General features: G+C 42.5%; 3 protein-coding genes across 3 annotated transcripts; 2 read left to right on the top strand and 1 right to left on the bottom strand.

Moving 5' to 3' along the window:
- Positions 1 to 145: 145 nt before the first annotated feature.
- On the top strand, positions 146 to 13,044 carry LOC106752325 (calcineurin-binding protein cabin-1-like). Its single transcript, XM_014633945.1, has 19 exons — positions 146 to 299; positions 769 to 2,339; positions 2,446 to 2,610; positions 2,683 to 2,871; positions 2,949 to 3,092; positions 3,157 to 3,337; positions 3,423 to 3,547; positions 3,638 to 3,830; positions 3,927 to 4,080; positions 4,169 to 4,316; positions 4,402 to 5,169; positions 5,252 to 5,627; positions 5,735 to 6,616; positions 6,744 to 7,026; positions 7,139 to 7,392; positions 9,024 to 9,187; positions 9,301 to 9,571; positions 10,106 to 10,237; positions 10,321 to 13,044. Exons 1-19 carry the CDS (start codon positions 207 to 209, stop codon positions 12,076 to 12,078), a joined length of 7,851 nt encoding a protein of 2,616 aa, XP_014489431.1. The 5' UTR covers positions 146 to 206; the 3' UTR covers positions 12,079 to 13,044.
- Positions 7,385 to 18,177, bottom strand: LOC106752326. The gene is made up of 8 exons (XM_014633946.1): positions 17,924 to 18,177; positions 15,817 to 15,989; positions 15,517 to 15,723; positions 15,194 to 15,406; positions 14,933 to 15,045; positions 8,213 to 8,384; positions 7,864 to 8,117; positions 7,385 to 7,789 (listed from the first exon to the last, which is right to left on the bottom strand). Exons 1-8 carry the CDS (start codon positions 18,160 to 18,162, stop codon positions 7,487 to 7,489), a joined length of 1,674 nt encoding a protein of 557 aa, XP_014489432.1. The 5' UTR covers positions 18,163 to 18,177; the 3' UTR covers positions 7,385 to 7,486.
- A 2,213-nt stretch (positions 18,178 to 20,390) lies between these two features.
- LOC106752377 (protein transport protein Sec61 subunit alpha) lies at positions 20,391 to 24,383 on the top strand. The gene is made up of 8 exons (XM_014634042.1): positions 20,391 to 20,574; positions 20,787 to 20,854; positions 21,095 to 21,160; positions 21,271 to 21,481; positions 21,553 to 21,810; positions 21,923 to 22,089; positions 22,195 to 22,584; positions 22,678 to 24,383. Exons 1-8 carry the CDS (start codon positions 20,568 to 20,570, stop codon positions 22,939 to 22,941), a joined length of 1,431 nt encoding a protein of 476 aa, XP_014489528.1. The 5' UTR covers positions 20,391 to 20,567; the 3' UTR covers positions 22,942 to 24,383.
- Positions 24,384 to 24,461: the final 78 nt, after the last annotated feature.

The following is a 24,461-nucleotide window of genomic DNA, read 5'->3' as shown; positions in this document are numbered from 1 at the left end:
AAGAAAAAATTTAAATGAACGGTACACATAAAGAAAGAGAGAAAGAGAGAGAGTAGAAAGAACGGATTCATCTCTCTAATAAATGGCGCTGATTGTCATCTGAACCATCTAGAGTCTGGAGCGTGGTTCATTGGCATGGCGGCGTGCGAAAAAACCGGCTGATTTGTTGATGTTTTGCATATGTAGGCGTTGATACCGCGCGAGAAATGGGCAGTATGATTAAGATATCGGCTCTCAACGAGGAGTCGAGCGAGGAAAGCGAGGAGGAGGATTTGCCTACGATCACGAAGGAGGCGCAGGTGAGAAATGCGAGTCGTTGTTGTCCCTTTCATTCGGACGTATAACCTCAAAGCTCGTCCAATTCGCGGGGAATCGGAGCTCTTTTCTGTCGCGCAAATTCCGGATACTCCTGGCGTTTAACGTTATTATTAACGAACGTTATATCTGCGATATATTTTGACGTTGAATTTATATATTCGTAGTATGAGTGCTTGTACGGATGTGACGGGTGTGTGAAGTGTTTGATTTGACCGACTATCATGTGCACAGATGTTCGCATTTAGCAGTAAATGTGTCCGTGATCTGTATTTTTAATTGTTCAGCAGACTGTAGTCCGTGTTATTGTATGTTGGGAATCCTAAATTCAATTAAAGATCGCAGAAAAATGGAACATCTGTTGCAAATGTATCTCGGTACTTTGTATGAGCCGAATTATCAGCATACTATTGTGGAAATGTGCCTGTCAACTTACATCCCGTGTGATTTCAGGAACAAATAGCACTGACAGAATATAACAAAGCCTTAGAATTGCTGAAAGAGAATAAGCGGGAGGAGGCGCTGGTTATTTTTAAGGACCTCTTAGAGACTGAATTATTAGATGAAGTAGAGAAGCCGGAAGTACCAGATGGCAGGTCGAGGCCGATGTTATCCTTGAAGTATTCCTGTTTCAAGAACATCGGCGCCATTCAGGCAGCTTGCGAGAATTACACGGAAGCTGTAGAAAACTACTGGGAGGCTGCGAACTTGGATGATTCCGATGTAACGCTGTGGTATAGAATTGGTACATTGGCCATGAAAATTTCTAACTTAGAATTAGCCTGTTCGTCCTTCAAGCAGGGCCTGAAGTGTAACTCGAGTCACTGGCCATGCCTGGACAATTTAATAACTGCCTTATATGCCGTTCCTGATCACATGAACTGTCTGTTATATATTTCTACGGCGTTGGAGAAAGATCCTAATTATGTGAAGGGTCTGGCTTTCCGTGACAAAATATTTAAAGACATTCCATGTATGGAGGAATGTTACAAGCTGTACAACAGTGATTGGCAATTGGATCCACCTTTGTATACGGAATATGATCACGTGTTGGGTGATAAATTATTAGCAGAAGCGAAGGAGGTATCCGAAAAATGGGCGGAAGTTTGTAAGGCCGAGTTCACGCCGAAACCGTTGCCGGAATTGACTCTAAGAACGCCTCTGATAAGCTGTACATGGTTGGCCCTCGGAGAAAGCTTGCTGGATATGCATAGGTACATCACTGAGAACAATTTAAACTTCGTAAGCCGAATTATATTATTAGTTCAAAAGCCCGATGACAAGGATGTGGTGGCGAGTAATGAGTGCGAGGCTGAAGAAAGTAACGTTATGGAGATAGATCAGGAAAACTTACCTGATTCAACTCCAAACGGGGACACCGACATCGGCAAGTCTGTTAAGATGGAAACGGAAGATTGTACTTTCGAGATGTCCGATGACAATCAAGCCTTTAATACAGCTTCAGATACAGCGATGGAAGTTGAGACTGAAGACGACAAGAAATCTTGCTCAACCGATGTGCAAATAATCGAAGATGAAGATCCACTGAGAATGTCCGACACGGACGGCTTGCAATTTGAGGAACAAAGTCAAACGAAGAACATGGATTCGGAGGAACAGATGCAATACGAAGTAGACGCTAATGTTGACAAATTGGAGAGCGACAAGGTCACGGATGACGTTTACAGCACGGATAACGGAGCGCCTAACGAGAAATCCAGCGACAAGGAAAGTGACAAGTCGAGCGACAAGGCGTCCGAGAAAGGCGTCGGTGAGAAGACGAACGACGCGGTGAACAAAGCGGATGATAAAGCTCATTCGGAAAAAATGATCGATGGAAAGGAAGAGGGGCAAAAGGTGAAGAAGAGGCGCAGAAGCGCACTGTGCTTCTTGCAGCAGTGGGCATGGAGTTGCAGCAGCATGAGACGATCCGCAAGAGTCAGGGGTTCGAATAGAAGGGAAGCGGAGAGGGATGACGTTCAGCTGGAAGAAACACTACGAAGACTGTTTCCTAGCACTCTGTTGTACGTATACATTACATTAGAAGCTTGCGAAAGTTCGTCGGATCGAGAAATTATATCATTAAATATACGTACGTGTAAAACAATTTATAATCTTTTTTTACAACAGGCCAGATACGGTGAGGCTGACTAAAGATGACATCACTAAAAACGCAGATGACTCTATGGATACCATGGATATGTATCAATTATTCGCAAATCAAGAGCATAATGGTAACAATATGGAGGCCCTTAAGAGTTCGGAGAGCTCCAAATCACCGAGCCCTGACACGAGGTATTTGTTTACAATTCAAATTTTATCTGGTGTGATAAGATGACGTTATGTTATCCAGCTTTCTCTGCACAGTCAACAGCAGAAATACTTCGAAACGGAAGCGGAAATTGCCGATGTGGATGCGTTTATAAGTCAGCATAGTAGCAAAAGTAACTTAATGATCATCATCGCGAAATACGCCGAGTTTTTGTGCACCAAGTGGAGTCAGGAATGGCCGAAAGGGATGCCGGAGATTTACTTACAGGCTTATGCCTTTATGAGGTAGGCATTAATGGCGTAAAGATTGCGTTTCGCAATGTTAACGCAAACAAATAATATTTTTCTGCAACTTTTTTCAGGCAACATATCCCACACTTGTCACCGTTCGACGATGATGTCGACGAAAAAATATTAAAGATGGATACCGAGATGACGTTGTTATTTGGTGAACTTCATACAGACAGGTGGCTGGATAACAAGCCAGAAACTCTGTCAGGTTCAACGTAAGTTTTATATGTTTCCATCATTATTCTTATTTCCATCTTATCTGCGAAATTGTTATTACAGGTTGGATAAGCTTGGTACCGGGCTGCCAGCCGAGGAATTGGGGCATATAATATTTACAAGTGTTAGACAGGATCTCTTAAGTGAAGAGAATTTATACATTTTACTTAGGATCTTGTGGCTTAAAGCTAATATCTTTTTGTGCCAAGGTGATATAGATATCGTCATAGAGACGTTAGAATTGGTGAGAAATATTTCAATTTACATTAAAGAATTGATCAAATGTAAACCACGCGTCGTTATAAATTATACGTATGTGTCATTTTCAGTTGTTAAATCGCCTGCAAGTAATTGAGAGTAAAAAGCCAAATGCTTGTATCACTCTTTCAAATTGTAAAAATAACTCTCAAATCAGCACGAAGCTTGTAAAGAAGAAGCTTACGTCGATTCAAAGGTATTGCCAAAGTTCTCAGCGCGTTAACGTGAGCTATGTGTCCAAATAGATAATATTGTAACGTCACTTTAATCACTTTTAATCATACAGGGGTCAAAAGTTGGGCGAGATCCAGCGTCTGTACGATGAGAAGAAATATGCTGAACTCTCTTACATACTGCAGGATACTTTCAAATTTGCCAAACAGAGGCACAAATTGTTGATAACGAATGAAAAAATTGTCGATCGAGTTCGACAATTAACCATGTTGCTCGACAGTTTATGGCAACTTCAGCAGTATGAGGTAACACACATGATCAGTGTTAATTTTTTTCTGTACAAATGTATGCACTTACGTAGAAAGTCACGTTAGAATTATGCAACAATTTCGGACGCCTAGGAATGTTACGTTTGGGCGGAAGCTTGTCTCAATGAGTCGTGGCAAAACTATTTAAATTCCTCCGACGAAGCTGAACAGAAGAAATGGGCGAGTTCCGTTCTGACGGCACTCGAGAAATTAGAGGCCTGTACAATCGAAGTTAGCGTATTCACTGGTAAAATCAAACCACGAGAGAATTTTTTTAATAATAATTCGCATTAACATTATCACATTGCTCACGTGCTTTCGCGTCGTGATTGCAGTAAAGTACCTGTCGGAGCCTCGTTTGTCAAGGTTGGTTCAAAATCTAGTCCACATCGTTTGTCACCAATTAGACGTACCGGAGAACGCTGTAGAAATGCCACTCGAAACTGTGTTACCTTGGATCCTGTTGCATTACATTTTGCAATAGTAAGTTTGCGCCGTCGTTAAAAACGTCTCTCGGCGGGTACACGGAGATGCGGGCGATGTTATTGCTTGAATTTGATCTTTACAGCGAGGAGGACAAGGAGAGAGCAAAGGCTGAATCCCCTTATAAAAATAAGATCCACGGCTCTCATCATTCCGAGTCAGATGACGAGGACGAGGGCATCCCGCCGTCCGTAATGATTTTGTTCACTGCCCATGAATTTATCGGTAGGCACTCGTGGTGTTGCTTCAACGAGGCGAAATTACTCTTCTTCACTATGAATCTCATTATACCGCAACTCGAGACTCCGCAGTACACCACCATCAAGAACCGGCTCACCAAGTATCTCGAGCAGATATTCTTCTGCCTGTACGGTCATCCCAACAGAGTGAACAAGACACGGCCCAAGTATCTTCAGGATCACGGGGTGCCGCAGATGGAGCTGACTTGGGAAGGAGCCCAGCTATTGTTCGATTTTTACAAGCCGAAGCAGCTGCCCAACTTTCAGTCACCTCGTCTCCTCTCCATCAGCATGGACACAGAGATACTGTTCAAGAGGATAATCAGGCTGGTCCCGCAGGAGAGTGACCCGAATCAGATAGTAGAGGACATGACGGCCTACATAATCGGCGCCAAGGAGAAAATGCCGAGCGTGATAAAGCCGTTGCCGCACGCGATATCCACCGTCTACTACTTGCTAGGCGACTTCTATTTCAAGAACAACAAGTGGGAACACGCCTGCCGTTACTACCTTCTGGATCTGTGCTTGTATCCTAGGGGATTAAATTCGTGGGCGGGCTTAGCCATGGCAACGGGCAGCATAATCGAGAATTGGCTGAACAATTACAGACCTATGTGAGTATTGTCGATTTAATTTCTCCGTCTTTTCTTTAGACCCGTGACGATAATGACGTCAAATGTTTTCTGCATTCGGTAGAGGAAAGGACAAGTTTCTCAATAAAGCGAAGATGGCACAGTCGAGTTATCAGCACGCTATCGAGCTGGCGCCCGGCCACTCTGTGATCTGGACGGAGTACGGAAACTTCGTCTACATGGTTCATTCGTTCTGTTCGCGGCTGCTCAAACAGGAGACCGACACGCTGAGTATGGAGAGATTTGAAATTTTGGAAACCAGGAAAGAGGAGATGCTGGAGATCGCGGATCAGTGTTTCGAGTCTGCCAATCGGATATGCCAGACTATCGAGGAGCCGACTATGCATCACGACGAGAGATGGCTTTACCAGTATATGCTCGGTAAAGTCGCGGAGAAGAAGAATGAGGATCCTCCTGCATTTTTGGAACATTATGCAAAGGTTGGTCGTTTCGTCTGTTATAATTAATCTTCGATATTATTTATTTTTTTTTTCTAATTGCTCATGTCTACCTAACGCCGACCGAACACATCGTTATCTGATTTCAGGCTAGTGAATTGTTATACGAGAATAATGCCCAGTACCCACGTAGAATAAGTCACAAAAGTCCGCAGAATTTAGCTATAGAGGCGTTAGAGGTTCACTATCGCATCCACGCCAGCATACTCAAGTATTTGGAGCAACACGAGGGGAAGCCGCTAAAGAAGTCGTTGGGTCGGTTGTTCCATTGGCATCTCAAGAATTGTTCGGAGGGGTCTTTCATGAAGTATCAGTCCAAGCTCAACGAGAAGAAGAAGGAGGAGTGCTCTGATACCGAGAAAACCACTTCGAAGGAATCCGATAGCGCGATAGATGTCGATAAAAATATGGCGGCGGTATGCCAACGCTCAAGTAGTATCGAGGAAATAGAAATCGTAGATAGATCGAGTAAATTCGCCGATGTTAAATGTACAGAGCCGGGAAGGCCGGAAGGTCGCAAGAGGTATCCCGACGAAACGTCGCACGACAATACGAAGAGAATAAAATTAGGTAGCGTCTCGCACTTGCAGCTGATGCAGGACGTCGTGGCGTTAATAGACGATTTGATCACGAAAGTGTGCGATATGGCGTCGCAAAAGGAGAAAACGAGCGACGACGTGATGGTCCTGTCTAGCGACGAGAGCAATGAGTCGAGATTGCAGAAGAAAAAACTGGAGAACAGGAACGCCGATAAGACGAAGTCGCAGGCGAGGGCCGAAGAGAGCAAAAAAAGCTCACCGAATATATTAGATTCCGACCGAAAGACTGATAATGTACAGGATATCATGGATGCTCTGATGAAGCAGGCGATGGAAATCAGCCAAGAAACTCAACAGTCTTCGTTGGACGACGAGGATACCAGAAAATTCGACGGCAAGTGGCTGCAGAACGAAGACTTGCAGCAGTCCTCAGTATGTTTGTCCCCCTCCCCTCCCCCCTCCCCTTTTTTCTCTTTTCCCTTTACTTTTTCCGACTAATATAAGTCAGTGTTGATTCCGTTGCGACACGGAAGTTGCAGTTATTTTCATTTGCGAACAGGAGAAGGAGAGAGATGGCAAGGACAAGACAGGGGACAAGAGAAAAACGCAAGCCGGTACAAACGAGGAGATCACTCTGAGCAGGAGAGGCTCGCAGGAAAGCACTACGACTACGCAAACCACTACCACGACTACGGAGACGAATAATTCCAGTTCCAGCAGCAGCGAGGAGTCCAGCAGCAGCGACGACAGCTCCGACAGTGACAGTTCCAGCGACAGTGACAGCGAGTCCGTCGACAGCGACGCGGATAAGAAGAAGAAGGATTCGAACATTACGGAAAACGGTAAGTCACGATTACAATTGCTCTTTATTCGTTACAACGGAAAGCTACGATACATCTCAGAATTATCTTACATTGGAAGAATTACTATATTTTACTATCTTTGTCATTTCAGAAGAACAAATGCCAGAAGAAGAAGTCGCATCGCTAATCGCATACTGCCTGGCCGGCTTGGAGCAATGTATATTAAGGTTCACAGAGCATCACAAGTCCTTCTACAGACTGGCGCACTTCTTCTTCAATAATAAAAAGTCAAAGAATACTGCGAGATGTAAGGATCTCTTGTTAGGAACATACACTTGTCAGTTTTACCCCGGACAAACTTTCCAAGGACTTTTCGCCGATAGAAGAAGCACCAATTTCTTTAACGTAAGTAACTTTAAAACTATATGTACATAACACCGTGTCAACAATGCAGTGTCCCAAATCAAAGATAATACCGAGCTCGTGACACAATTCGCATTTAAGAGAGACATTCCGATATTAAATTTTTAAATGCAATTAGATCGAAATCCTGAATAATTCTCGCATTGTGCGCCGTATTGTTGGAGTCTACTATAACTGCACCGCGTGCGTCTCCAACAAGTACCGGTACTAAGGTAGTTTCAAACGATTTCTTGACTATCTCCGGTTTCAACATTATCGTCATGGCCATGGCGTCCGATGGTTCCCAAAACTCTTGCTTTTCGAAAGCCACTCTTTCAGCTAGATACAAAAACTTTGCGAACGAAGCTTTCAGTTTATTAAAGATCATCTTGTGTTCGTCCTGTTTGGAAAACAACATCGTATTATTTAACGATGAATAGTGCACACGTGTTGTTTGTAGTTCATCATCGTTACCTTCGAAATAGGATGAGAGCGCACTGTATCTATCGGAAATAGTGTATGGACTTTATTGGTGCTGTTAAACGTAATCCAATTACTTTCTGGATCTTGCTCGAAGTTAAATTCGAGCTTAAGGCTCTCATCGCTTTCCGATTGAACGCTCGATCCCATTATGATAAGTTGTTTCGTGTAACATAGAAAACGAGGTTCTAGCGCACTCGCTACGGCAATATTTGTCAGAGGTCCAAGAGTAACTATAGTTACTTCACCTGAAATAGAACAAATTTTAAATATTTTTAGGACCGTGTACCGTTAGTGTGTATACCACAAACAGTCTTTGAAATGAGTGAGAGTGAGTGATCACCCGGATATTTCTTCACTAGGTCGACGAGTACTACTGGAGCGCGTTTAGTTTCATCCACCTTAGTTATTATCTCTTGAGTGAAATTAAAGTCCCCAAATCCGTCTTCGCCGAAGTAATTGTCAAACTTATAATTGTTTACCAGTGGTTTTACAGAACCAATGTACACAGGAACCTGTCAAATTAAAAAAAAAATCGTGTACAAGGATATTTTGCGAAATTCCAGTAAAATTGCAGAAATTTCGATGTATATGTTGAAAGAGCAATATCTGATAATTATTTCGCTTACGTCGCTTCTGTTAGCAACGGTTAAAATTTTCAAGACGTTTTGTGTCACGTTTTTCAAGTACGCGTTGCCATACGTGCAAGTTATAGCTAGAATTTCGATGTCGCATGTCCTGGTCTCGTACATAAGGGCCAGCATTAGCGCTAAAGCGTCATCTCCGCCAGCATCCGTGTCTATTACCATCTTTCTCGGTTTCTTCGATTTGCCGTAACAGGGTTGACTGTCGCTATTATGTTGTTTATGTACACGATAAATCAACGAATATGATCGTAAAATATTGTACGTGCAAATGAGCAGCTATCTATTCGTTACCTAACAGAAATGTGCAGATACAGCAGTATCGCAACCGTACATACAGCTATACTGCATTTGATAGCCATGCTCGCGAGCCGATGAATGATCTGTAATTAGAAAAAATGCGAAACTTACAAAACTGTCGAAACATTTTTCATTCTCGCATGCCGTAAACACATACGCCCGATATTACGTATGTGAACATCGGTTAATAATACAGTTGAATTTGTCCAGGGAGTGTGGCATATACCGGTCAACGAGATCGACCGGCCTGGAAGTTTCGCCTCGCATATGTCGAAATGCGTGACGTTACTTATGCAAGTACTAAAGGAGACCAACGACAGTCGAATGTTGATGCAATTATGCATACAGCTCGGGAAGATACCGGATTCGGACAAGTAAGATCGCTCGAAGTTGACGAATAAAATGAATAACTTAATTGGAATTTTCTACAGACGGTTAGAAGCGGACGGCTGATTTAATTATAATTCGTTCGTTCTTTCGCATCTAGGAAATACTTGCGTGACTCCGAAAGAGAACAATTGTCACGCCAAGCTTTGACGCTCTGCCAACAGTCGCTGAGAAGTAGAGTGCAGGCGATGGGATCGGCGAGCACGATTGACAGTGTCCACCTTATCAGAACCGATGCTAGAACACAAGTGTTGCTTGATGTATACGAAACATATCAGCTCGTGCAGAAAAATTTTCAGGGTAAGGAGTCGACTATACAGGCGTTTGCAGCTTTGTTAACGGACACGTACAAAATGTACATAGGAAACAAAGTGAGTACTTTATCACACATTATTATCAATAACAAGTCGCATGTAGTTTATAAATAACACTTCGTTCGTGTGACTATCACGTCTCTATTTTCGCTTCACCGCGTATTACTTCAGACATTGATAAACTACGCTCAGTAGCAGTCTCAGTCAGAATAATGCGCTTTAACTGACCACACCATACTAAATATTATGTGTTCAGAAATTGCTAAGTTAGAAAGAGAGAAGAAGAATAGCACATTAACATCTCGTTCTGTTAACATTAATTACGAACAGTCATTGCAATATCAAAAACATTATTAGCAAGCGAAGTTGCTAAATTAGAAAGAAAGAAGAAGAATAATACATTAACGTTTCGTTCTGTTAACGTTAATCACGGACAATGATTGTAACATCAAAAACACTAACAAGTGAAATCCGCCGAGCCCGCGTGCTGGCAAGCATGTTGTTAGTCATGAGATAACGTTAATAATCATTTTTAACCAAATAGCAAAGCAATGACCTTCAGTGCTAACGATTCTTTACGCTACGTTCCAGCACTTGGATGGTAATACCTTGGATATCGCCATCAAATGTTGCCAGCGTCAGATACAAGCGAATAAAATCGCGTCGATCAGCAATAGCACCACCGGTCACATACAACCGCCTCAAGCTGTTTCCACAGTTTCGGTAAATAAACTCACCTATGTTGTTATATACCGTCACGTTCGTTATTATCTTATCTAAGAAATAAATAAAATGTCTTATCGCAGGCGCCGCCGCCGCCGCCGCCGGTACAAGTGAATTCCACATCTCCGCAAGCTTCGCAAAATCCCCGCAAACCGCATAGAAACCTGACGTCCACCGGCCGACCCAGAGGACGGCCGCCCAATGTCAGCAAATACTTGCAACCCATACAGCAAGGCGGCAACGTGATGAGTCAGTTCGGCTCCAAGAGCAACTACGCGAGCTACATGGGCGCGTCCGGGCCGAACCGTTCGATGATGAATCCTTACTACATGAGCCCGCTGGTCGACCCGACCGTATTGTCGGCCCTGTTGGCCAGCAACATCATGGACCCCCTGTCAGCGATGAGCTATTTGAATCAAATGGGAAGCTACCAGGACATTATCCGGCAGTATCAGAGCAACTTGTCGTCCCTGACCAATCTCGCCGCCGGTGGCTTGAGCAATCCCGGCACCACTATGACCGCCGGCATCAGCAATGTCTCGACGATGAGCACGACCACCAGCCCCAGTATCAACAGCAACATCGGTAACCTGAGCAATCTGAACATGACGATGCAACAGTTGCTGAGCATGAGCAATTCCACGGGGTCGGCGAGCTCGCGACCGATGTACCATCAAACGACGGCCAAGACCAGCACGACCGTGTCGATGACGAAGGACAGGCCCAGCATATCCATCACGCCGGTAAGCACGTCGCTCGGCCAGCAGCCGCACAAGTCCGCCAAGCCCAGCAGCAGCAAGCAGCCGAGCGGCACGCAGAGCGACCAATTACCCGTTCACATACCCAAGTCACTTCAGATATCGCCGACGAAGCCGGCGGTGTTGCACACGTCGAATACAGCGCAGGTGTCCCTGCTGAAGCCATCCGTCATCCAACAGGTGAAGACCAGCCCGCCGAAGCAGGTGACCGCCCCGCAGATTCGCGTCTCGAAGTCGCTGATCGAGCCGCAGCCGGCGCACAACTCCACGCTGTCGCACTCACCCCTGAAGAGCGGCGGTACTGCCGGCGGCACGACGAATCCCACGGTCGTTCCTCAGGTCGCTCACACCGCCGGCGCCATGGGCGCGCCCGTCGTCATGAAGAGTCTACCCCTGAATCTGCCCGCCTCACGCTCCGGCACTTCCCTGCAGCACAAATTGCTGTCGAAGAAGAACTCCCAGCGGCAGTACCCGCAGAGCACGAGCGTGCAGAACTTGATGAGGAAGACGAAAGCCGCGAGCAAAGCGATGCCCGTGCTGTCTGGCAATTTTCCCAATTTATTGAGCGCAATGCCACCTGGGAGCAGTGCTGCGATGTCGCAACCGTCGCCTTTTATACCGCCGGAATTGAGCGGCATCTCCGTCAGTGCCGTGACGCAGCCTCCCGGTATGAAGGCCAACAAGGCGTATCACGGTTATAAAAAATCGAACGTCAAGTCGAAAGTGACGTCAGCGGCAACGGCCGTCGTCACGGTGGCTGCGGTGGATGTGCCGAGCTCCTTGCCGCCGTCCTATTCCCAGAGCAGCTCGGTCGACGCGCTCTCGATGCTGACGCAGTTGCAACAGCACTCGCACTTGGAGATAATACCGCAGCAGAAGGCGCCGTTGAAGCCGAGCATCGACTATTCGAAGGTGACGATGGTGCCGCAGAAGGTGCCGTCGGAGACGCTGAGGCCCTCGACGGCCGCCGAATGTATGCCCATGTACGATATGCCGAGGGGAAAGCCGCCGGCTAACATCCAAGCCAAGAAGACGGATAAACTCGCGAACGATAGCGTGGAAATCATCACGTTGGACGATTAATCGGAAAACTCGCATTCTAACGGTGGCGCGCACACCGCCGGAGATTATCCCGCGCTCACGTTTCGCGCGAAGGTGTGTTACCCTCGTCTTCGAGAAAACCGGCGAAGTCAACTCGACTCGATGAGATTGGTATCGCTAATTAGTTCCTCGTAGTCGAAACGACAAATCGACATCGCGGACAGCACTTACTTGACGTATCGCGTTGCGTGGAATTTTTTGTATAAAACTCCGGCGTCCTGCAGCCGTGTTGAGAAACTGGTTGCGTACGTCCACAGTATTCCAGCGCCAACGAGTTGAGACGTGACGTTTTGCGACTTTAGCATTAAGAGAGTAAATTATTATTGCGCGAAAGTATTTTGCTTTTTTGTATATACATAAACTTTATATACTTCCTAACACTGTGTAAAATTCTCTCGATTACGATACAAAGCGAACGTTTCGACTGTTTATCCGACCGTTTTGGGTAATCGTATGTTTATCAATTTCACCTTCGCCGGGGAGATGTAAACGTATGAATTTTGCAGGAAGACAATTTTACATGTATCCGTATTATGGAAAGAACACAGTCGCCAAATTTACAATTCAATAGTAGATAGAAGTACTAACGAGTGACTAACGTCGTATCGAAATTTTCAGTTTAGGAGAAAGATTAATATATTTAATGATCGTTATATGAATATTAAACGAGAAACACGAGGAAATCTTTACGTCGTTCGGTTGCAATGTCACGCGCACGTTCTTCGTTGGAAATATGCTTAGATTCACTTACAACACGCCCCACAGACACGAACGAGCTACGCGTTGTTTTCTCAGCGATTTTACTAAGGCATTTTCGCATAAGGAGACATTATTTTTCTACCGTGTACTTGGCATAACCGAAGTAAGGTGGGACTTTCTTCTCGATGTACCATAAACCGAGTGTAACTGGCAGTCAGTAGACAGTAATTTTTGTAAAGACAATTTGTAACTCACCTCTTACATAAAAGGAACATCTGAAGCTAGAAACTGACTGACTTCTCCTTTTTCTGCATATCATATACGTTGCGTCTCTAAGCTACCACCCATGAGTTACGACGTATTACACACAAGAACACTACCATATGAATTACCGTATCTTTAGCGAGATAACATAGCAATAACTCATCCTCACATGGTACGCACTTAAGAGGTGAATTGGACCGTGACAATACTATTAGAAAGTTAATGGTTGACACAATACGAAAAAAAACCTCGACAGATCTGTGCTAAATGTTTATAAATATAATTTATGGTATACAGCTTTTTGACACTACAGCGAGAAAATACCAATCAAATTTACGTAGTTCTTAAAAATCTACTATTACTTATCTATCTATAATGAAAAATAGCCGCTTTTCCGAGCTTTGACATATTTTTGGCTGGGACTGCCCGTGTTAGAGTGCGTTGGGGAGCGCGCATCAATGCCAAAACTTGAAACATTCTATCCTTGTTTTACATCAAATGAGCGATAAAGATAGACTAGGATAACGCTTTAGCTGATAGCTCGTTCCCCAAACACATTTGCATCATTCTATGTTTATATATATGTATATTTGTAAATATATATACCGATAGAGACGTGTACTACAAGAGAAATTATCGTACTTTTCCCTTATTTTTCGCATTTTTACATATTTATTATAGATTTTATTATAGATTTATTATAGATTTTTACATATTTATTATAGATTTGCAAGATTATTTAATAGGTACATACGTATTTAAAAAGAAATGTGAGGCGCACAAAAAGAAAAATATTGCATTATATGACCAAATCTTCACGAGTTGGCTGTTTTTCAACCGTTATCAGAAATTGTGTATTTAACATATCAACTTCTGAAAAACTGTAAAGGACCAATGATTCGTTTGTTTTCATAATATTTCCAGAAGTCTTTTATTTTCTCTTGTTTTTTTATTAAAACTATAAGAGTAATTTAGTCATTGGAATTAACAAACGTAATATCGAAAGCCGTTTTTGTACCTGTGACATATATATGTAAATAGTGTTAATTTTGATTTCAATTATCTGAACTTTGATATGGTCTTTTTATAATTTTACGCACGTATAGCTCCTGTTTCGATTGATATCTTGTTAAAATCTAAAGATTCATAAGAAAATAGGTTTACGGGCCAACTACCTTAAAAAAAGAAAAACTCGTGCATTTATAAAATGCCATCAGTATTCATCCGGATATTTCGATACCTGAGTAATGTTTGCGGATTTGGATCGTCAAAATTGACGGCGCTACATTTATCTAAATAACAAAGCACAAAACAACACTTTTCAATTGCATAAAAATATTTATTTAACAACACATGGAATTTGGAAATGCGCATAAATGCTTAGATTTTCATAAAAACAAAATGTATCTTCGTACATAGGTGTGTGTATATATATATATATATATATGTTTTGATGTATCTCATTCACATGTACATCTTTGTATATAGTTTGCTTTAAACGAGTGCGCGAGAAATCCACGAACTCCTAAGTGTTTCACCGCGAAAAGGGCACCCGCATCAGGAGTCGCCTTCAGCTGGTCTGCGGTTAATCCGAAACTTGAGGTGGTCACATAAAGAATATCGAGAAGTGGGCCTCCGAATACGACACTGGTTACATTTTCAGCTGGGATCTTAATTTCGCGTATTAATTGTCCTGTCTTCGGATTTACATTGATGACCTGGTCAAAAGATTCATGCTCGAATGACGCGTAATATATACATCCATAAATATATAGATTTTATATCACATATAAGAAGACATACAATAGGCTTCGTAACATTTATTTCTAATGTATTATCTTTATGCTTTAAACGTATCATCCTGTATACTTACACAACCCCCACCGAACACCGCTACCCAAAGGTTGCCGTTTATATCTATGGTCATTCCATCAGGTTCTCCAGGTATATTAGCTGCATTAAAGTCGAACACAATTCTTCTATTAGCTGAAATGTAAAAATCACAAATACACAGGACCCCAAATTTACTTGGTGATTTTGTGATCACGACTGTTTTCAGCCTTACATAGATCTATGCTATAATCCGATATAATTTCAATATATTTACAGCGATGTGCGTTCTAAGACTTCTTACATATTTCTCCACTACATGACTTGTAGTCATATGCTGCGATTTGACGAGTAGGTGAATCAATATAATAGAAAGTATCATCTTCGATGTTCCATATTAATCCATTGCTTGTTGTAACAGGAGATATTTTCTCTTCGACCATGAAGTTTTTATCAATTATGTACAATGATCCTATATTGGGAATGGAGTCTCCATTCTTATCTTCACCCCTAGTTCCTATGGTAGGAAATATTAATTAACATATAATCTCAACATAAGTGACGAAAGTATATAGCATGTAACACCATTGATCAGAACTAATGCGTATCTACATATTTTTACTTTACCTAGCCAAAATCTTCCAGAAGAATCAATCTTTCCATCATTGATTCTCGTTGAAATTCCTGAATCAACGGAACTTAGTTTTTCGATTGGTACATCCGTCTGAGTTTGCTCCCCATTCCAATAAACCATAACAAGATCTTGTCCAACACCTGCTACTAACTGTTCGGAAGTACCTTCTACAGGTGCAACAACCCCAACAGTACCATTTGCTGAAAAAAAATAACATTGAATGAGTTGTTATATTATTTCATGATGTGAGCAGAAGGATAACAATACTTGTAAAAGGGAACACATAGTCTTACCTATGTATGCACTGGTTACAAGACCTGTTTGATAATTAAGTCTACGTATGTACTGATTATATATGTCGACAAAGTACAAGTTCTGAGTAGTGGCGTCCCAAAAAGGGCCTTCAGAAAGGCCATAAGAATCAGTCTCTTTGCTGACAAACGTATGTTGTGTTTCTTCAGCTCGCCTAAGCAAAATATTGAAACAAACGTATGTGACGATATTCATATTGTGTACACTCGGATTGCTGATTGATAATCAACGGTGCCGAGGTGTACATAATGCAAAATGAGAAAATTAATTATGTAATTTTTCTATGCATTATGCGACTGGATAGACCATAGATACTTATCTCACATCCACACTGATCGTAATCTAATAGCACTTTGATTTCACGTTTTCAGACAAAGATTTCAATCGCTGAACTTGTTACCATTATCACGTCATTTTAAACAAATTACAAGATATTCTTTCGATACAAATAAAACACTGCAGGGAGTAAAAACGAGAAGCGGGCTTTGTCCTTTCTGGCTATGCTGTGTGTTACATACGCAGCATTTAAGATGAAATAATGTTATATATCTTAGATTCGAAAGAAAAAGGAATGAAAGAAAGGACGATTACAATGAGTACAGAATATGCGGCCAAAAGACCTACGCCTACACGCGACACGCACTTCTTACACTTTTTCGCACTTCTACCTTTTATTCTCTTTTTCACTCTAAACTATATCACTCCATTTCCCGTGCGAAAAGTGTAAAAAGTGTGCGTGACGAAAACAAATCACAGTGCGTGACCTACAGAGCGAATTGCGTTACAAAACGATATTTACGTTGCCATTATGTCGATTGAGCGTTCTCTCTCGTTCGGAAATATGGTGATAATTCAGTCCGACCGAAAGATATGAGAGCGTCACTGAGAAAACGACGGAGATTTGAGAGCCGAAGTGTTCGAGAGGAACAGATTCGAACGAATAGAATCGTTGAGCCGCGTGGCTGGACGAATTGCTCGAGTAAAATAAAAATGTGTGATAAAGTAATACCACCAATTGTATCACGCAGATGATTATACTGAGCGGCAGAAGACGGGGAATATTTCTTTTTATCTAATAAGCGCGATAAAGCACAATGAAGCAACGTTACTTCACAAGCAAAGAATTACCGTCGGATTATATCGCGCGCTGCATCGCCAATGAAAAATTCATAAAGATTGGTTAAATATTAAAATCTCGATGATAAAAATGCCGTATGAAATTGTATATATATATATCGAAATTATAGCTTAGTAACATTGCTTCATAATGTTACATCGTTTATCTGAAAGTAAAGTGTAACGCGATTTTCTTTGTGCAACAATAATACACAGTACCAGTAAAGATACTAAAAGTACCAAGTATTGCAAAAACTTTATATACGGATATTGCATACAAGATCTAATGGGATTTTCGGTGCAGAATAAGATATAATCAACAACACTCGTGAAAGCAAGAGAGAGAACGCGAGTTGTTTTATGTATTCCTCTTAGGTAAAAATAAGAATCTCTAGTAAATACTCTCATACACTTTTTTCCTTAAATGCTATTGTAATCTATGCTATTGTAAATGCTATTGTAATCGATAACGAAAAAATTACGATCGTTGTATATGGATTTTTCGGATATTGGGATTTACAGAGTTGCAAATATCGCATTATTCGTACGTGCAAAAGGCACGATGCAGTAGAAATGCAAATATTTCCCGATACTGATTATCGTTACTATTAATAAGCCACAGTTCACAAGTCATTCGATTCGGTAGACATTTGATAATTATAAGTGAATTTCACTGATTACCTCTCTCTTTCCTTCTCTCTCTCTCTCTTTTTCTCTCTCTCTCTCTCTCTCTCTCTAAATTCCTTCTCCCTTTCTTTCTAATTACATAATTTCCGTTATAATACACGCACACGTACACAAGCAGTTAAATTTCCATGTATTTCGTCCAATTATTGTTTCGACTCAGCAGAAAATATTATACAATACACATCGCACTGTCAGCGCACATCACTGTCTCGTTTCTTTTCAGAGCAACGCACAAGTGCGACGCTCGTTGGACTACGATAACGAAATGTCCTTTCACTTACTTACCCGTTACAGACGAAGAGAAAACATGCCGATATGTACTTGCAAATTGCGCGTTTCATGATATGCGTTCTGTAATATGCGTCGGGAGATTCAATTTCGTAACGCACAATGCGAAGGCAACACTTCTTATCAGGGTTGACTGGTAGCAAAAAGTAAAACTTTGCGGCAGGTAACTCCTTATATACGGTTGCTCCTACCTTCACCAGTTTCATCGAAATCTGCCAAACAGTTTTACATTTCATTTGGGACGAATGGGTAAAAAGCTTTCCATGGGCGGAGCTTATCTATATAGGTGGAACTGACCAACGTAGATTAACCTGACGGATTGTCCAGATATTGCTTTCTTTTGAATAATAATCTGCGAATACAATTACACTATTCAACCACTCGTGAAAATAAAATACACCAAGGCAAAATATCCCCAATCGATATCACTTAGACTATCGCGGTGATAATTTTCAGCAGAGAGAGAGAAGGAGGGAGGGGGAGGGGGTGGAGAGAGAGAGGTCATGGAGACCGATTGGAGAATAATTTGTCACGATAGAAATATTGCATGATTATTTCCCTTAAGTAAAATCCCAGCGAAAAATAACTCATCGAATCGACATCGATCCGATGTAATTTCGATTATTTCGAGGTCGATTTGAGATGTCAATTTAATGTCGATTCGACGTATATTTCTCACTGGAATAGTCGCAGGACGTCTGACAAGAAATACGTCTGTTTAAACAACTGTTTGAAATACGTCTGTTTAAACATTTTGCAAACATTATTGAATTGCGTTATATATTATAGACAATAAAACATAGAACTCCTTACTCGGAAGAGATGCAAGAAAAAATATATATATGAGCCCTACCTACGATATCGAGGCTAAGATCATCAGTAGAATCTTTCTAACCCAAGCAACGTTTGTCCAAGACACCTTCTGCGGAGATATTTTAAAAGGTAAAAAATTAGAACACTAGCTGTTCTACTGTGCAAAAGTCTGCACTATATGCAAAAGTCGACATATTGCGCGAAGTTCACGATTAAAGCTACGAAACATTATTAGATTTCGACTCATAGAAAATACACGAAAAAATATTTTTACCAGATAAGAGTTAATCGAGAAAAAATATAGAAAGAAGTGGAGCAAAAATACAGTGAGGGGGGGGGGGGGCAGAATACCCATATACGCTCGGTCCATGTATACTATGTGTCCCATGGATATTTGGTAATTAGATATGTATATATCAAAATTATATATGTGCATGTAATTTTGACAATTGCCTGACTATCTATATCGCATGTTCATAAATTATACATTCGCTTTAATGTATTTTTTGTGTGTTACGAAACGTGTTACGAAACGTAACATATATAAAAATAGTAACACGTGTACAAAAAACGTGTACAAAAAAAAAATAATCATCATACGACCGACTGTATTTATGAATATCTAAATAAAAAATACACGGCTGCAGATACATATATATTCGACTACATAAATACTATATAATTAGCAAATAATGGAAGTGGCAAATTAATGAAATGGAACGAGTCGTTTGTCTTGTAAATTTTGTGTTTCTCTGTATAAAATATGAGCCCTTGACCAAAATGCATAGATATTCAATCAAGCGAGCAAGGAAGCAATTACGTAATTTATAACATGGTATTATAACGTGGTACTTCTGATAAAAATGTATGTGCTTACGTCTAACGAATCGTCCTTGAGCATAAAGCATTATCATAAACGAAAAAAGTTTGCTGCATGTTTGCAAAACTCCTCGGTTCGGATATCCTTATCTGATGACGTCAAAAGCGGGAAAGCATGCGAATAATTCTTGCGTTTTACGTTCAAATAAAAAAAAAATTTCCACAAAATGATACTTGTAATCGATTCAACACACTTGTAAAATTGTTTAAACACTTTTCTTCTATTCGACCTATCAATAAATAGTCACAAAATTAACTCGATATGAAATTTACTTTTCTAACCTCTTTTCTCATGATTTTGTTAATGTTAATTTTTTAAAAATAAAAACCAAACAACTGCTCATTGATTGTTTGAGTAAAAGATAAGTGGGACAATTTTACAAGTGCAGCCGATAGTTACAATGCTTCATTTTTCATTCACAATTCGGTCATTTTCATGTCACTTTGACGTTATCGGGATATCCTGTCCTACCTGGGTGGAGAACCTAAGATTTGGACAATTTGAACTTTACACAAGCCGGTTCCGGAAGAAGAGCTGCCATGTCTCTTAATGTTAAATAATTCACACCCTCCCCCGCCCCGATCCTATGACAACCCGTCGAACACCGATGATAAAGAGACGCGACCGCGAACAGCTGACGCGTTACGCGCACTTACCGACCGAGCGCGCGCCGCGTCATCTACCGTCGCAAGCAGAAGCGCGAGCGTGGCGTGCCGGCCAACATCATCAGGTCACGTGACAGTGGCGTATTGATACGTGTCGACGGGGTGAGCCACGACTCGCTACGCTTTGCCAGTCGAGCATACGCGGCCACCTTCGCTCGTGTGCACTCGCTGTGTGAGAGGCTGCTCGGCCTGTCGGTGGTGTTGATTCTCGGGATTCTGTGAAGGAACGTCACTCGATCCGCTCTCGATCGCTCTCAAGGAAAGTCGCATCGACTCAGCCAAGATGGGATGTGAGTATGCTGTCGTCGGCCGTTGATCGGGAATAAAACTGCAAAATATTTTCGCGATGTGTTCGCCGGAAAGCTCTCTCTCGCTCGCTCGCTCGCTCGTAACCTCTCGCACAACATATTGTTGGCGAGGCAAATTACCGCGCGTACGCGCGTCTCCACGCGAGTCCTCCGCTCGTGGCCACGCTAAAACGCCCGGTTTTCTCTGCTTTCAGTCAAGTTTCTCGAGGTGATAAAGCCGTTCTGCAGTATACTGCCGGAAATAGCGAAGCCGCAGCGCAAGGTAAGGCCTCACTGATCGTACAGTCTCTATTTCCGTCTCTCTCTCGTATTTACAGTTTCGTGTACCGTTTTCCCGAAATCCCACGATTATCTCGCGTAAGCCTCGGGCACGATGAAGCATTCTTTTTTTTCACCATCTGTCCATGAGACAGTTTTGACAGTGTACAGGATTATTTCCCACTTACGTGACAGATTGTTCCCGGATGTGAACTTATCTCTCGTAATTTTTGCCCCTTCGCAGATTCAGTTCCGGGAAAAAATGCTATGGACGGCGATCACGTTATTTATTTTCTTAGTATGCTGCCAGGTGAGTCGATAAACAATATTGTTGCCTCGAACGATAATAAAGTAGCAGTTTGCAAATTAATTGAAAACTTAATAAGTAATATCACGAGTACACGTGCCTGTTATTTGCAGATTCCATTGTTCGGTATTATGTCTTCGGACAGTGCGGATCCCTTCTACTGGATCCGTGTGATACTTGCGTCGAACAGAGGAACGCTGATGGAACTGGGTATCTCTCCGATTGTCACTTCTGGTCTTATCATGCAGCTGCTGGATCGCGCGAAGATCATCGAAGTCGGTGACACCCCAAAAGACAGGGCGCTGTTCAACGGAGCGCAGAAATGTGAATACATTGAGTTTCACACGATTGTCGATGTTTAGTCAATGGAAAGTTTAACATCGTTCACTTCGCAGTGTTTGGCATGGTTATCACCGTCGGGCAAGCCATTGTTTACGTAATGACTGGAATGTACGGAGATCCTACGGAAATCGGAGCCGGCGTCTGTCTTCTGATCATCATCCAATTGTTCGTCGCCGGGCTCATCGTGTTGCTGTTGGACGAGTTGCTCCAGAAGGGATACGGATTGGGAAGCGGCATATCGCTCTTCATTGCCACCAATATCTGCGAGACCATAGTCTGGAAAGCGTTCTCGCCAGCCACAGTTAACACCGGTACGCTCGATTTCGTCATGAAACAAAGACGACGAGAGACAATAATCTTCGTACGATCCAAGCTCGAACGTTGCGTACACCTCGACTGAGATTTCTCATCTGCGTTCAACAGGTCGTGGCACGGAATTTGAAGGAGCCATAATCGCTCTGTTCCACTTATTGGCCACCAGGCAGGACAAGGTCCGGGCTCTCCGCGAGGCGTTCTACAGACAAAATCTTCCGAATCTGATGAATCTTCTCGCCACCATCTTAGTGTTCGCTATCGTTATCTACTTCCAGGTAGTTTGATCGACGTATTCTCGAGAAAGATACGCGCAAAGCTGCGAACGATTCATTTATTATCGGCGTCTCTCCGATAACTAACGAGCTTTTATACTTACGTAGGGCTTCCGTGTGGATCTTCCGATCAAGTCCGCTAGATACCGCGGTCAGTACAGCAGTTACCCGATCAAGCTATTCTACACCAGCAACATCCCGATCATCTTCCAGTCGGCTCTGGTGTCCAATCTGTACGTCATCTCGCAGATGCTGGCGGTCAAGTTCCAGGGCAACCTCATAGTGAATCTATTGGGCGTTTGGTCGGACGTCGGCGGCGGCGGTCCGGCTAGGTCATATCCGGTCGGCGGATTATGCTACTACCTGTCACCGCCAGAATCAGTCGGCCACATCGTTCAGGATCCCGTCCACGCTGTGCTGTACATCCTCTTCATGCTCGGCTCGTGCGCCTTCTTCTCGAAGACGTGGATCGAGGTGTCCGGCAGCTCGGCAAAGGATGTTAGTACAAGCAAAAATAGAGGAGAAACTCTCTCCCGCGGACAATTGCGTGAGAAAAATGTGTCTCACGTTTGCGCATCGTTGAATTTGCAGGTCGCCAAACAACTGAGGGAACAGCAGATGGTGATGCGGGGCCACAGGGACAATTCCATGATCCGCGAGCTTAACCGTTACATCCCGACCGCCGCGGCGTTCGGCGGATTATGCATCGGCGCGCTCTCCGTGCTGGCGGATTTCCTCGGCGCGATCGGCTCCGGCACCGGTATCTTGCTCGCTGTCACGATCATATACCAGTACTTCGAGATCTTCGTCAAGGAGCAAAGTGAAATGGGTGGCATGAGCACGTTACTCTTCTAAACCTAATCCACGTATAGACACGAAAAGTGAACTTTTTTAATTCTGAAGAAAAAATGAACTGAATAATAATTTATTAAAGTAAAGTAAGTCGAGTTGACAGCATGCGTGCGTGTGTGTGTCAAGCGCATCTATGGGATGATGATAGACACACGCACCGGTGCCAGCGAAGGGTCCCCGCGTTATACATATATATAAAAGTTACACGTACACATACACACACACACATACACACATATTCACACATACTTCATTGACTCACTATTGATACCGTTGTGGACGATACTCTGCTCAAGAAAAAAAAAGAAAGAAATTATTACAGTGGGTAATCTTTCCAGAAGAAGAACGGAAGGCGCTCTCGTGTGGCGTTTTTCCTACGCGGAATCTATCGATGTGTGACCGTTGACACGACATACTTACTAAAATCTGCCTCCCGGGAAACAATACTTGTTTTTACGTTGCACTTACGTGAGTGAAGAGAAATTCTGTTTATACGTTAAAGAAGAGAGAGGGAGAGAAAGCGTACCGTTTATTTTTACATTAAACGTTAAAGATTCTACGTTACGTCGAATCGACACACGAAGGTACCGGTCTTTGAGGGGTTAGACGCATTGACCAAGTGTAGAGAGAAAGAGTGTGTGAGAGAGAAGAAGAAGAGAGAGATAGACAAACTCGAACGTAACATTGAAATGCTCGTGAATGCAAGTGCGAAAGATATCCCGCGGGATACTCCGTATTCGCGCGCAAGATGTAGTATCTCTCGTACAACGAGCAGTGTACATATAGTAAGAAAGTAACTGAATATTTTCATCATATTTTTTTTTTACTAGTGTTTCTGGCTCTGCGTGACGCGCAGCAGCCACATGAAGACTCAGCGACGCGCGAATAAAAATCGCGAACGTTCGTATGATGAATTAAACCGTTGCGTACGATGGCGGCGTAGTCATTCGTCAGGACGAGACACCCACCTAGGGTAATTCGTGCAGCAATCCGAACAGCGTTCGTTCATCTTAGGCACCGTCATTCCTTGTATCGATATAATGATAACAAAGTAAATTAATATGTTTCTTATATATATATATATATATGTATTTAGGAGAGAGAATGTGCTTTTATAAAAATTAAAATATACCTTTTTTTTCGTCTTCCTTGTTTCATCCCACTCCCGTAGGCTTCGTCGGCACTCTGTTACGCGCTGTGCGCACGGTTCTTTCTCGCCCGAGCGGTACTTGTGTTTGAAGATCGTAGAGACCGGATTTCTTCTATTTATATGTGCGAACAGATAACGGCCGAGTACGAGGAATTACAACAGGGAATTGTATGACTTGATCGATTATATCGTAAGAAGAGAAAAAGGGAAGGATCCATGCGTTATTGTGTAGTACGTTAATATACTTAAAGAACAATTGTATACAAGAAACTAGTAAAGATTACTTCCTATTTTATACGATGTGATTGTCATTTTCTACTTTACGTAGAATTGTTATAAAAAAGAAAGGAGGATAAGCGAATTTTAAGTATTG

Source organism: Dinoponera quadriceps, unplaced genomic scaffold, assembly GCF_001313825.1.
Source record: "Dinoponera quadriceps isolate SergipeBrazil2010 unplaced genomic scaffold, ASM131382v1 scaffold248, whole genome shotgun sequence".
Lineage (NCBI taxonomy): Eukaryota > Metazoa > Arthropoda > Insecta > Hymenoptera > Formicidae > Dinoponera > Dinoponera quadriceps.
This window is presented reverse-complemented; position numbering and strand designations above follow the sequence as displayed.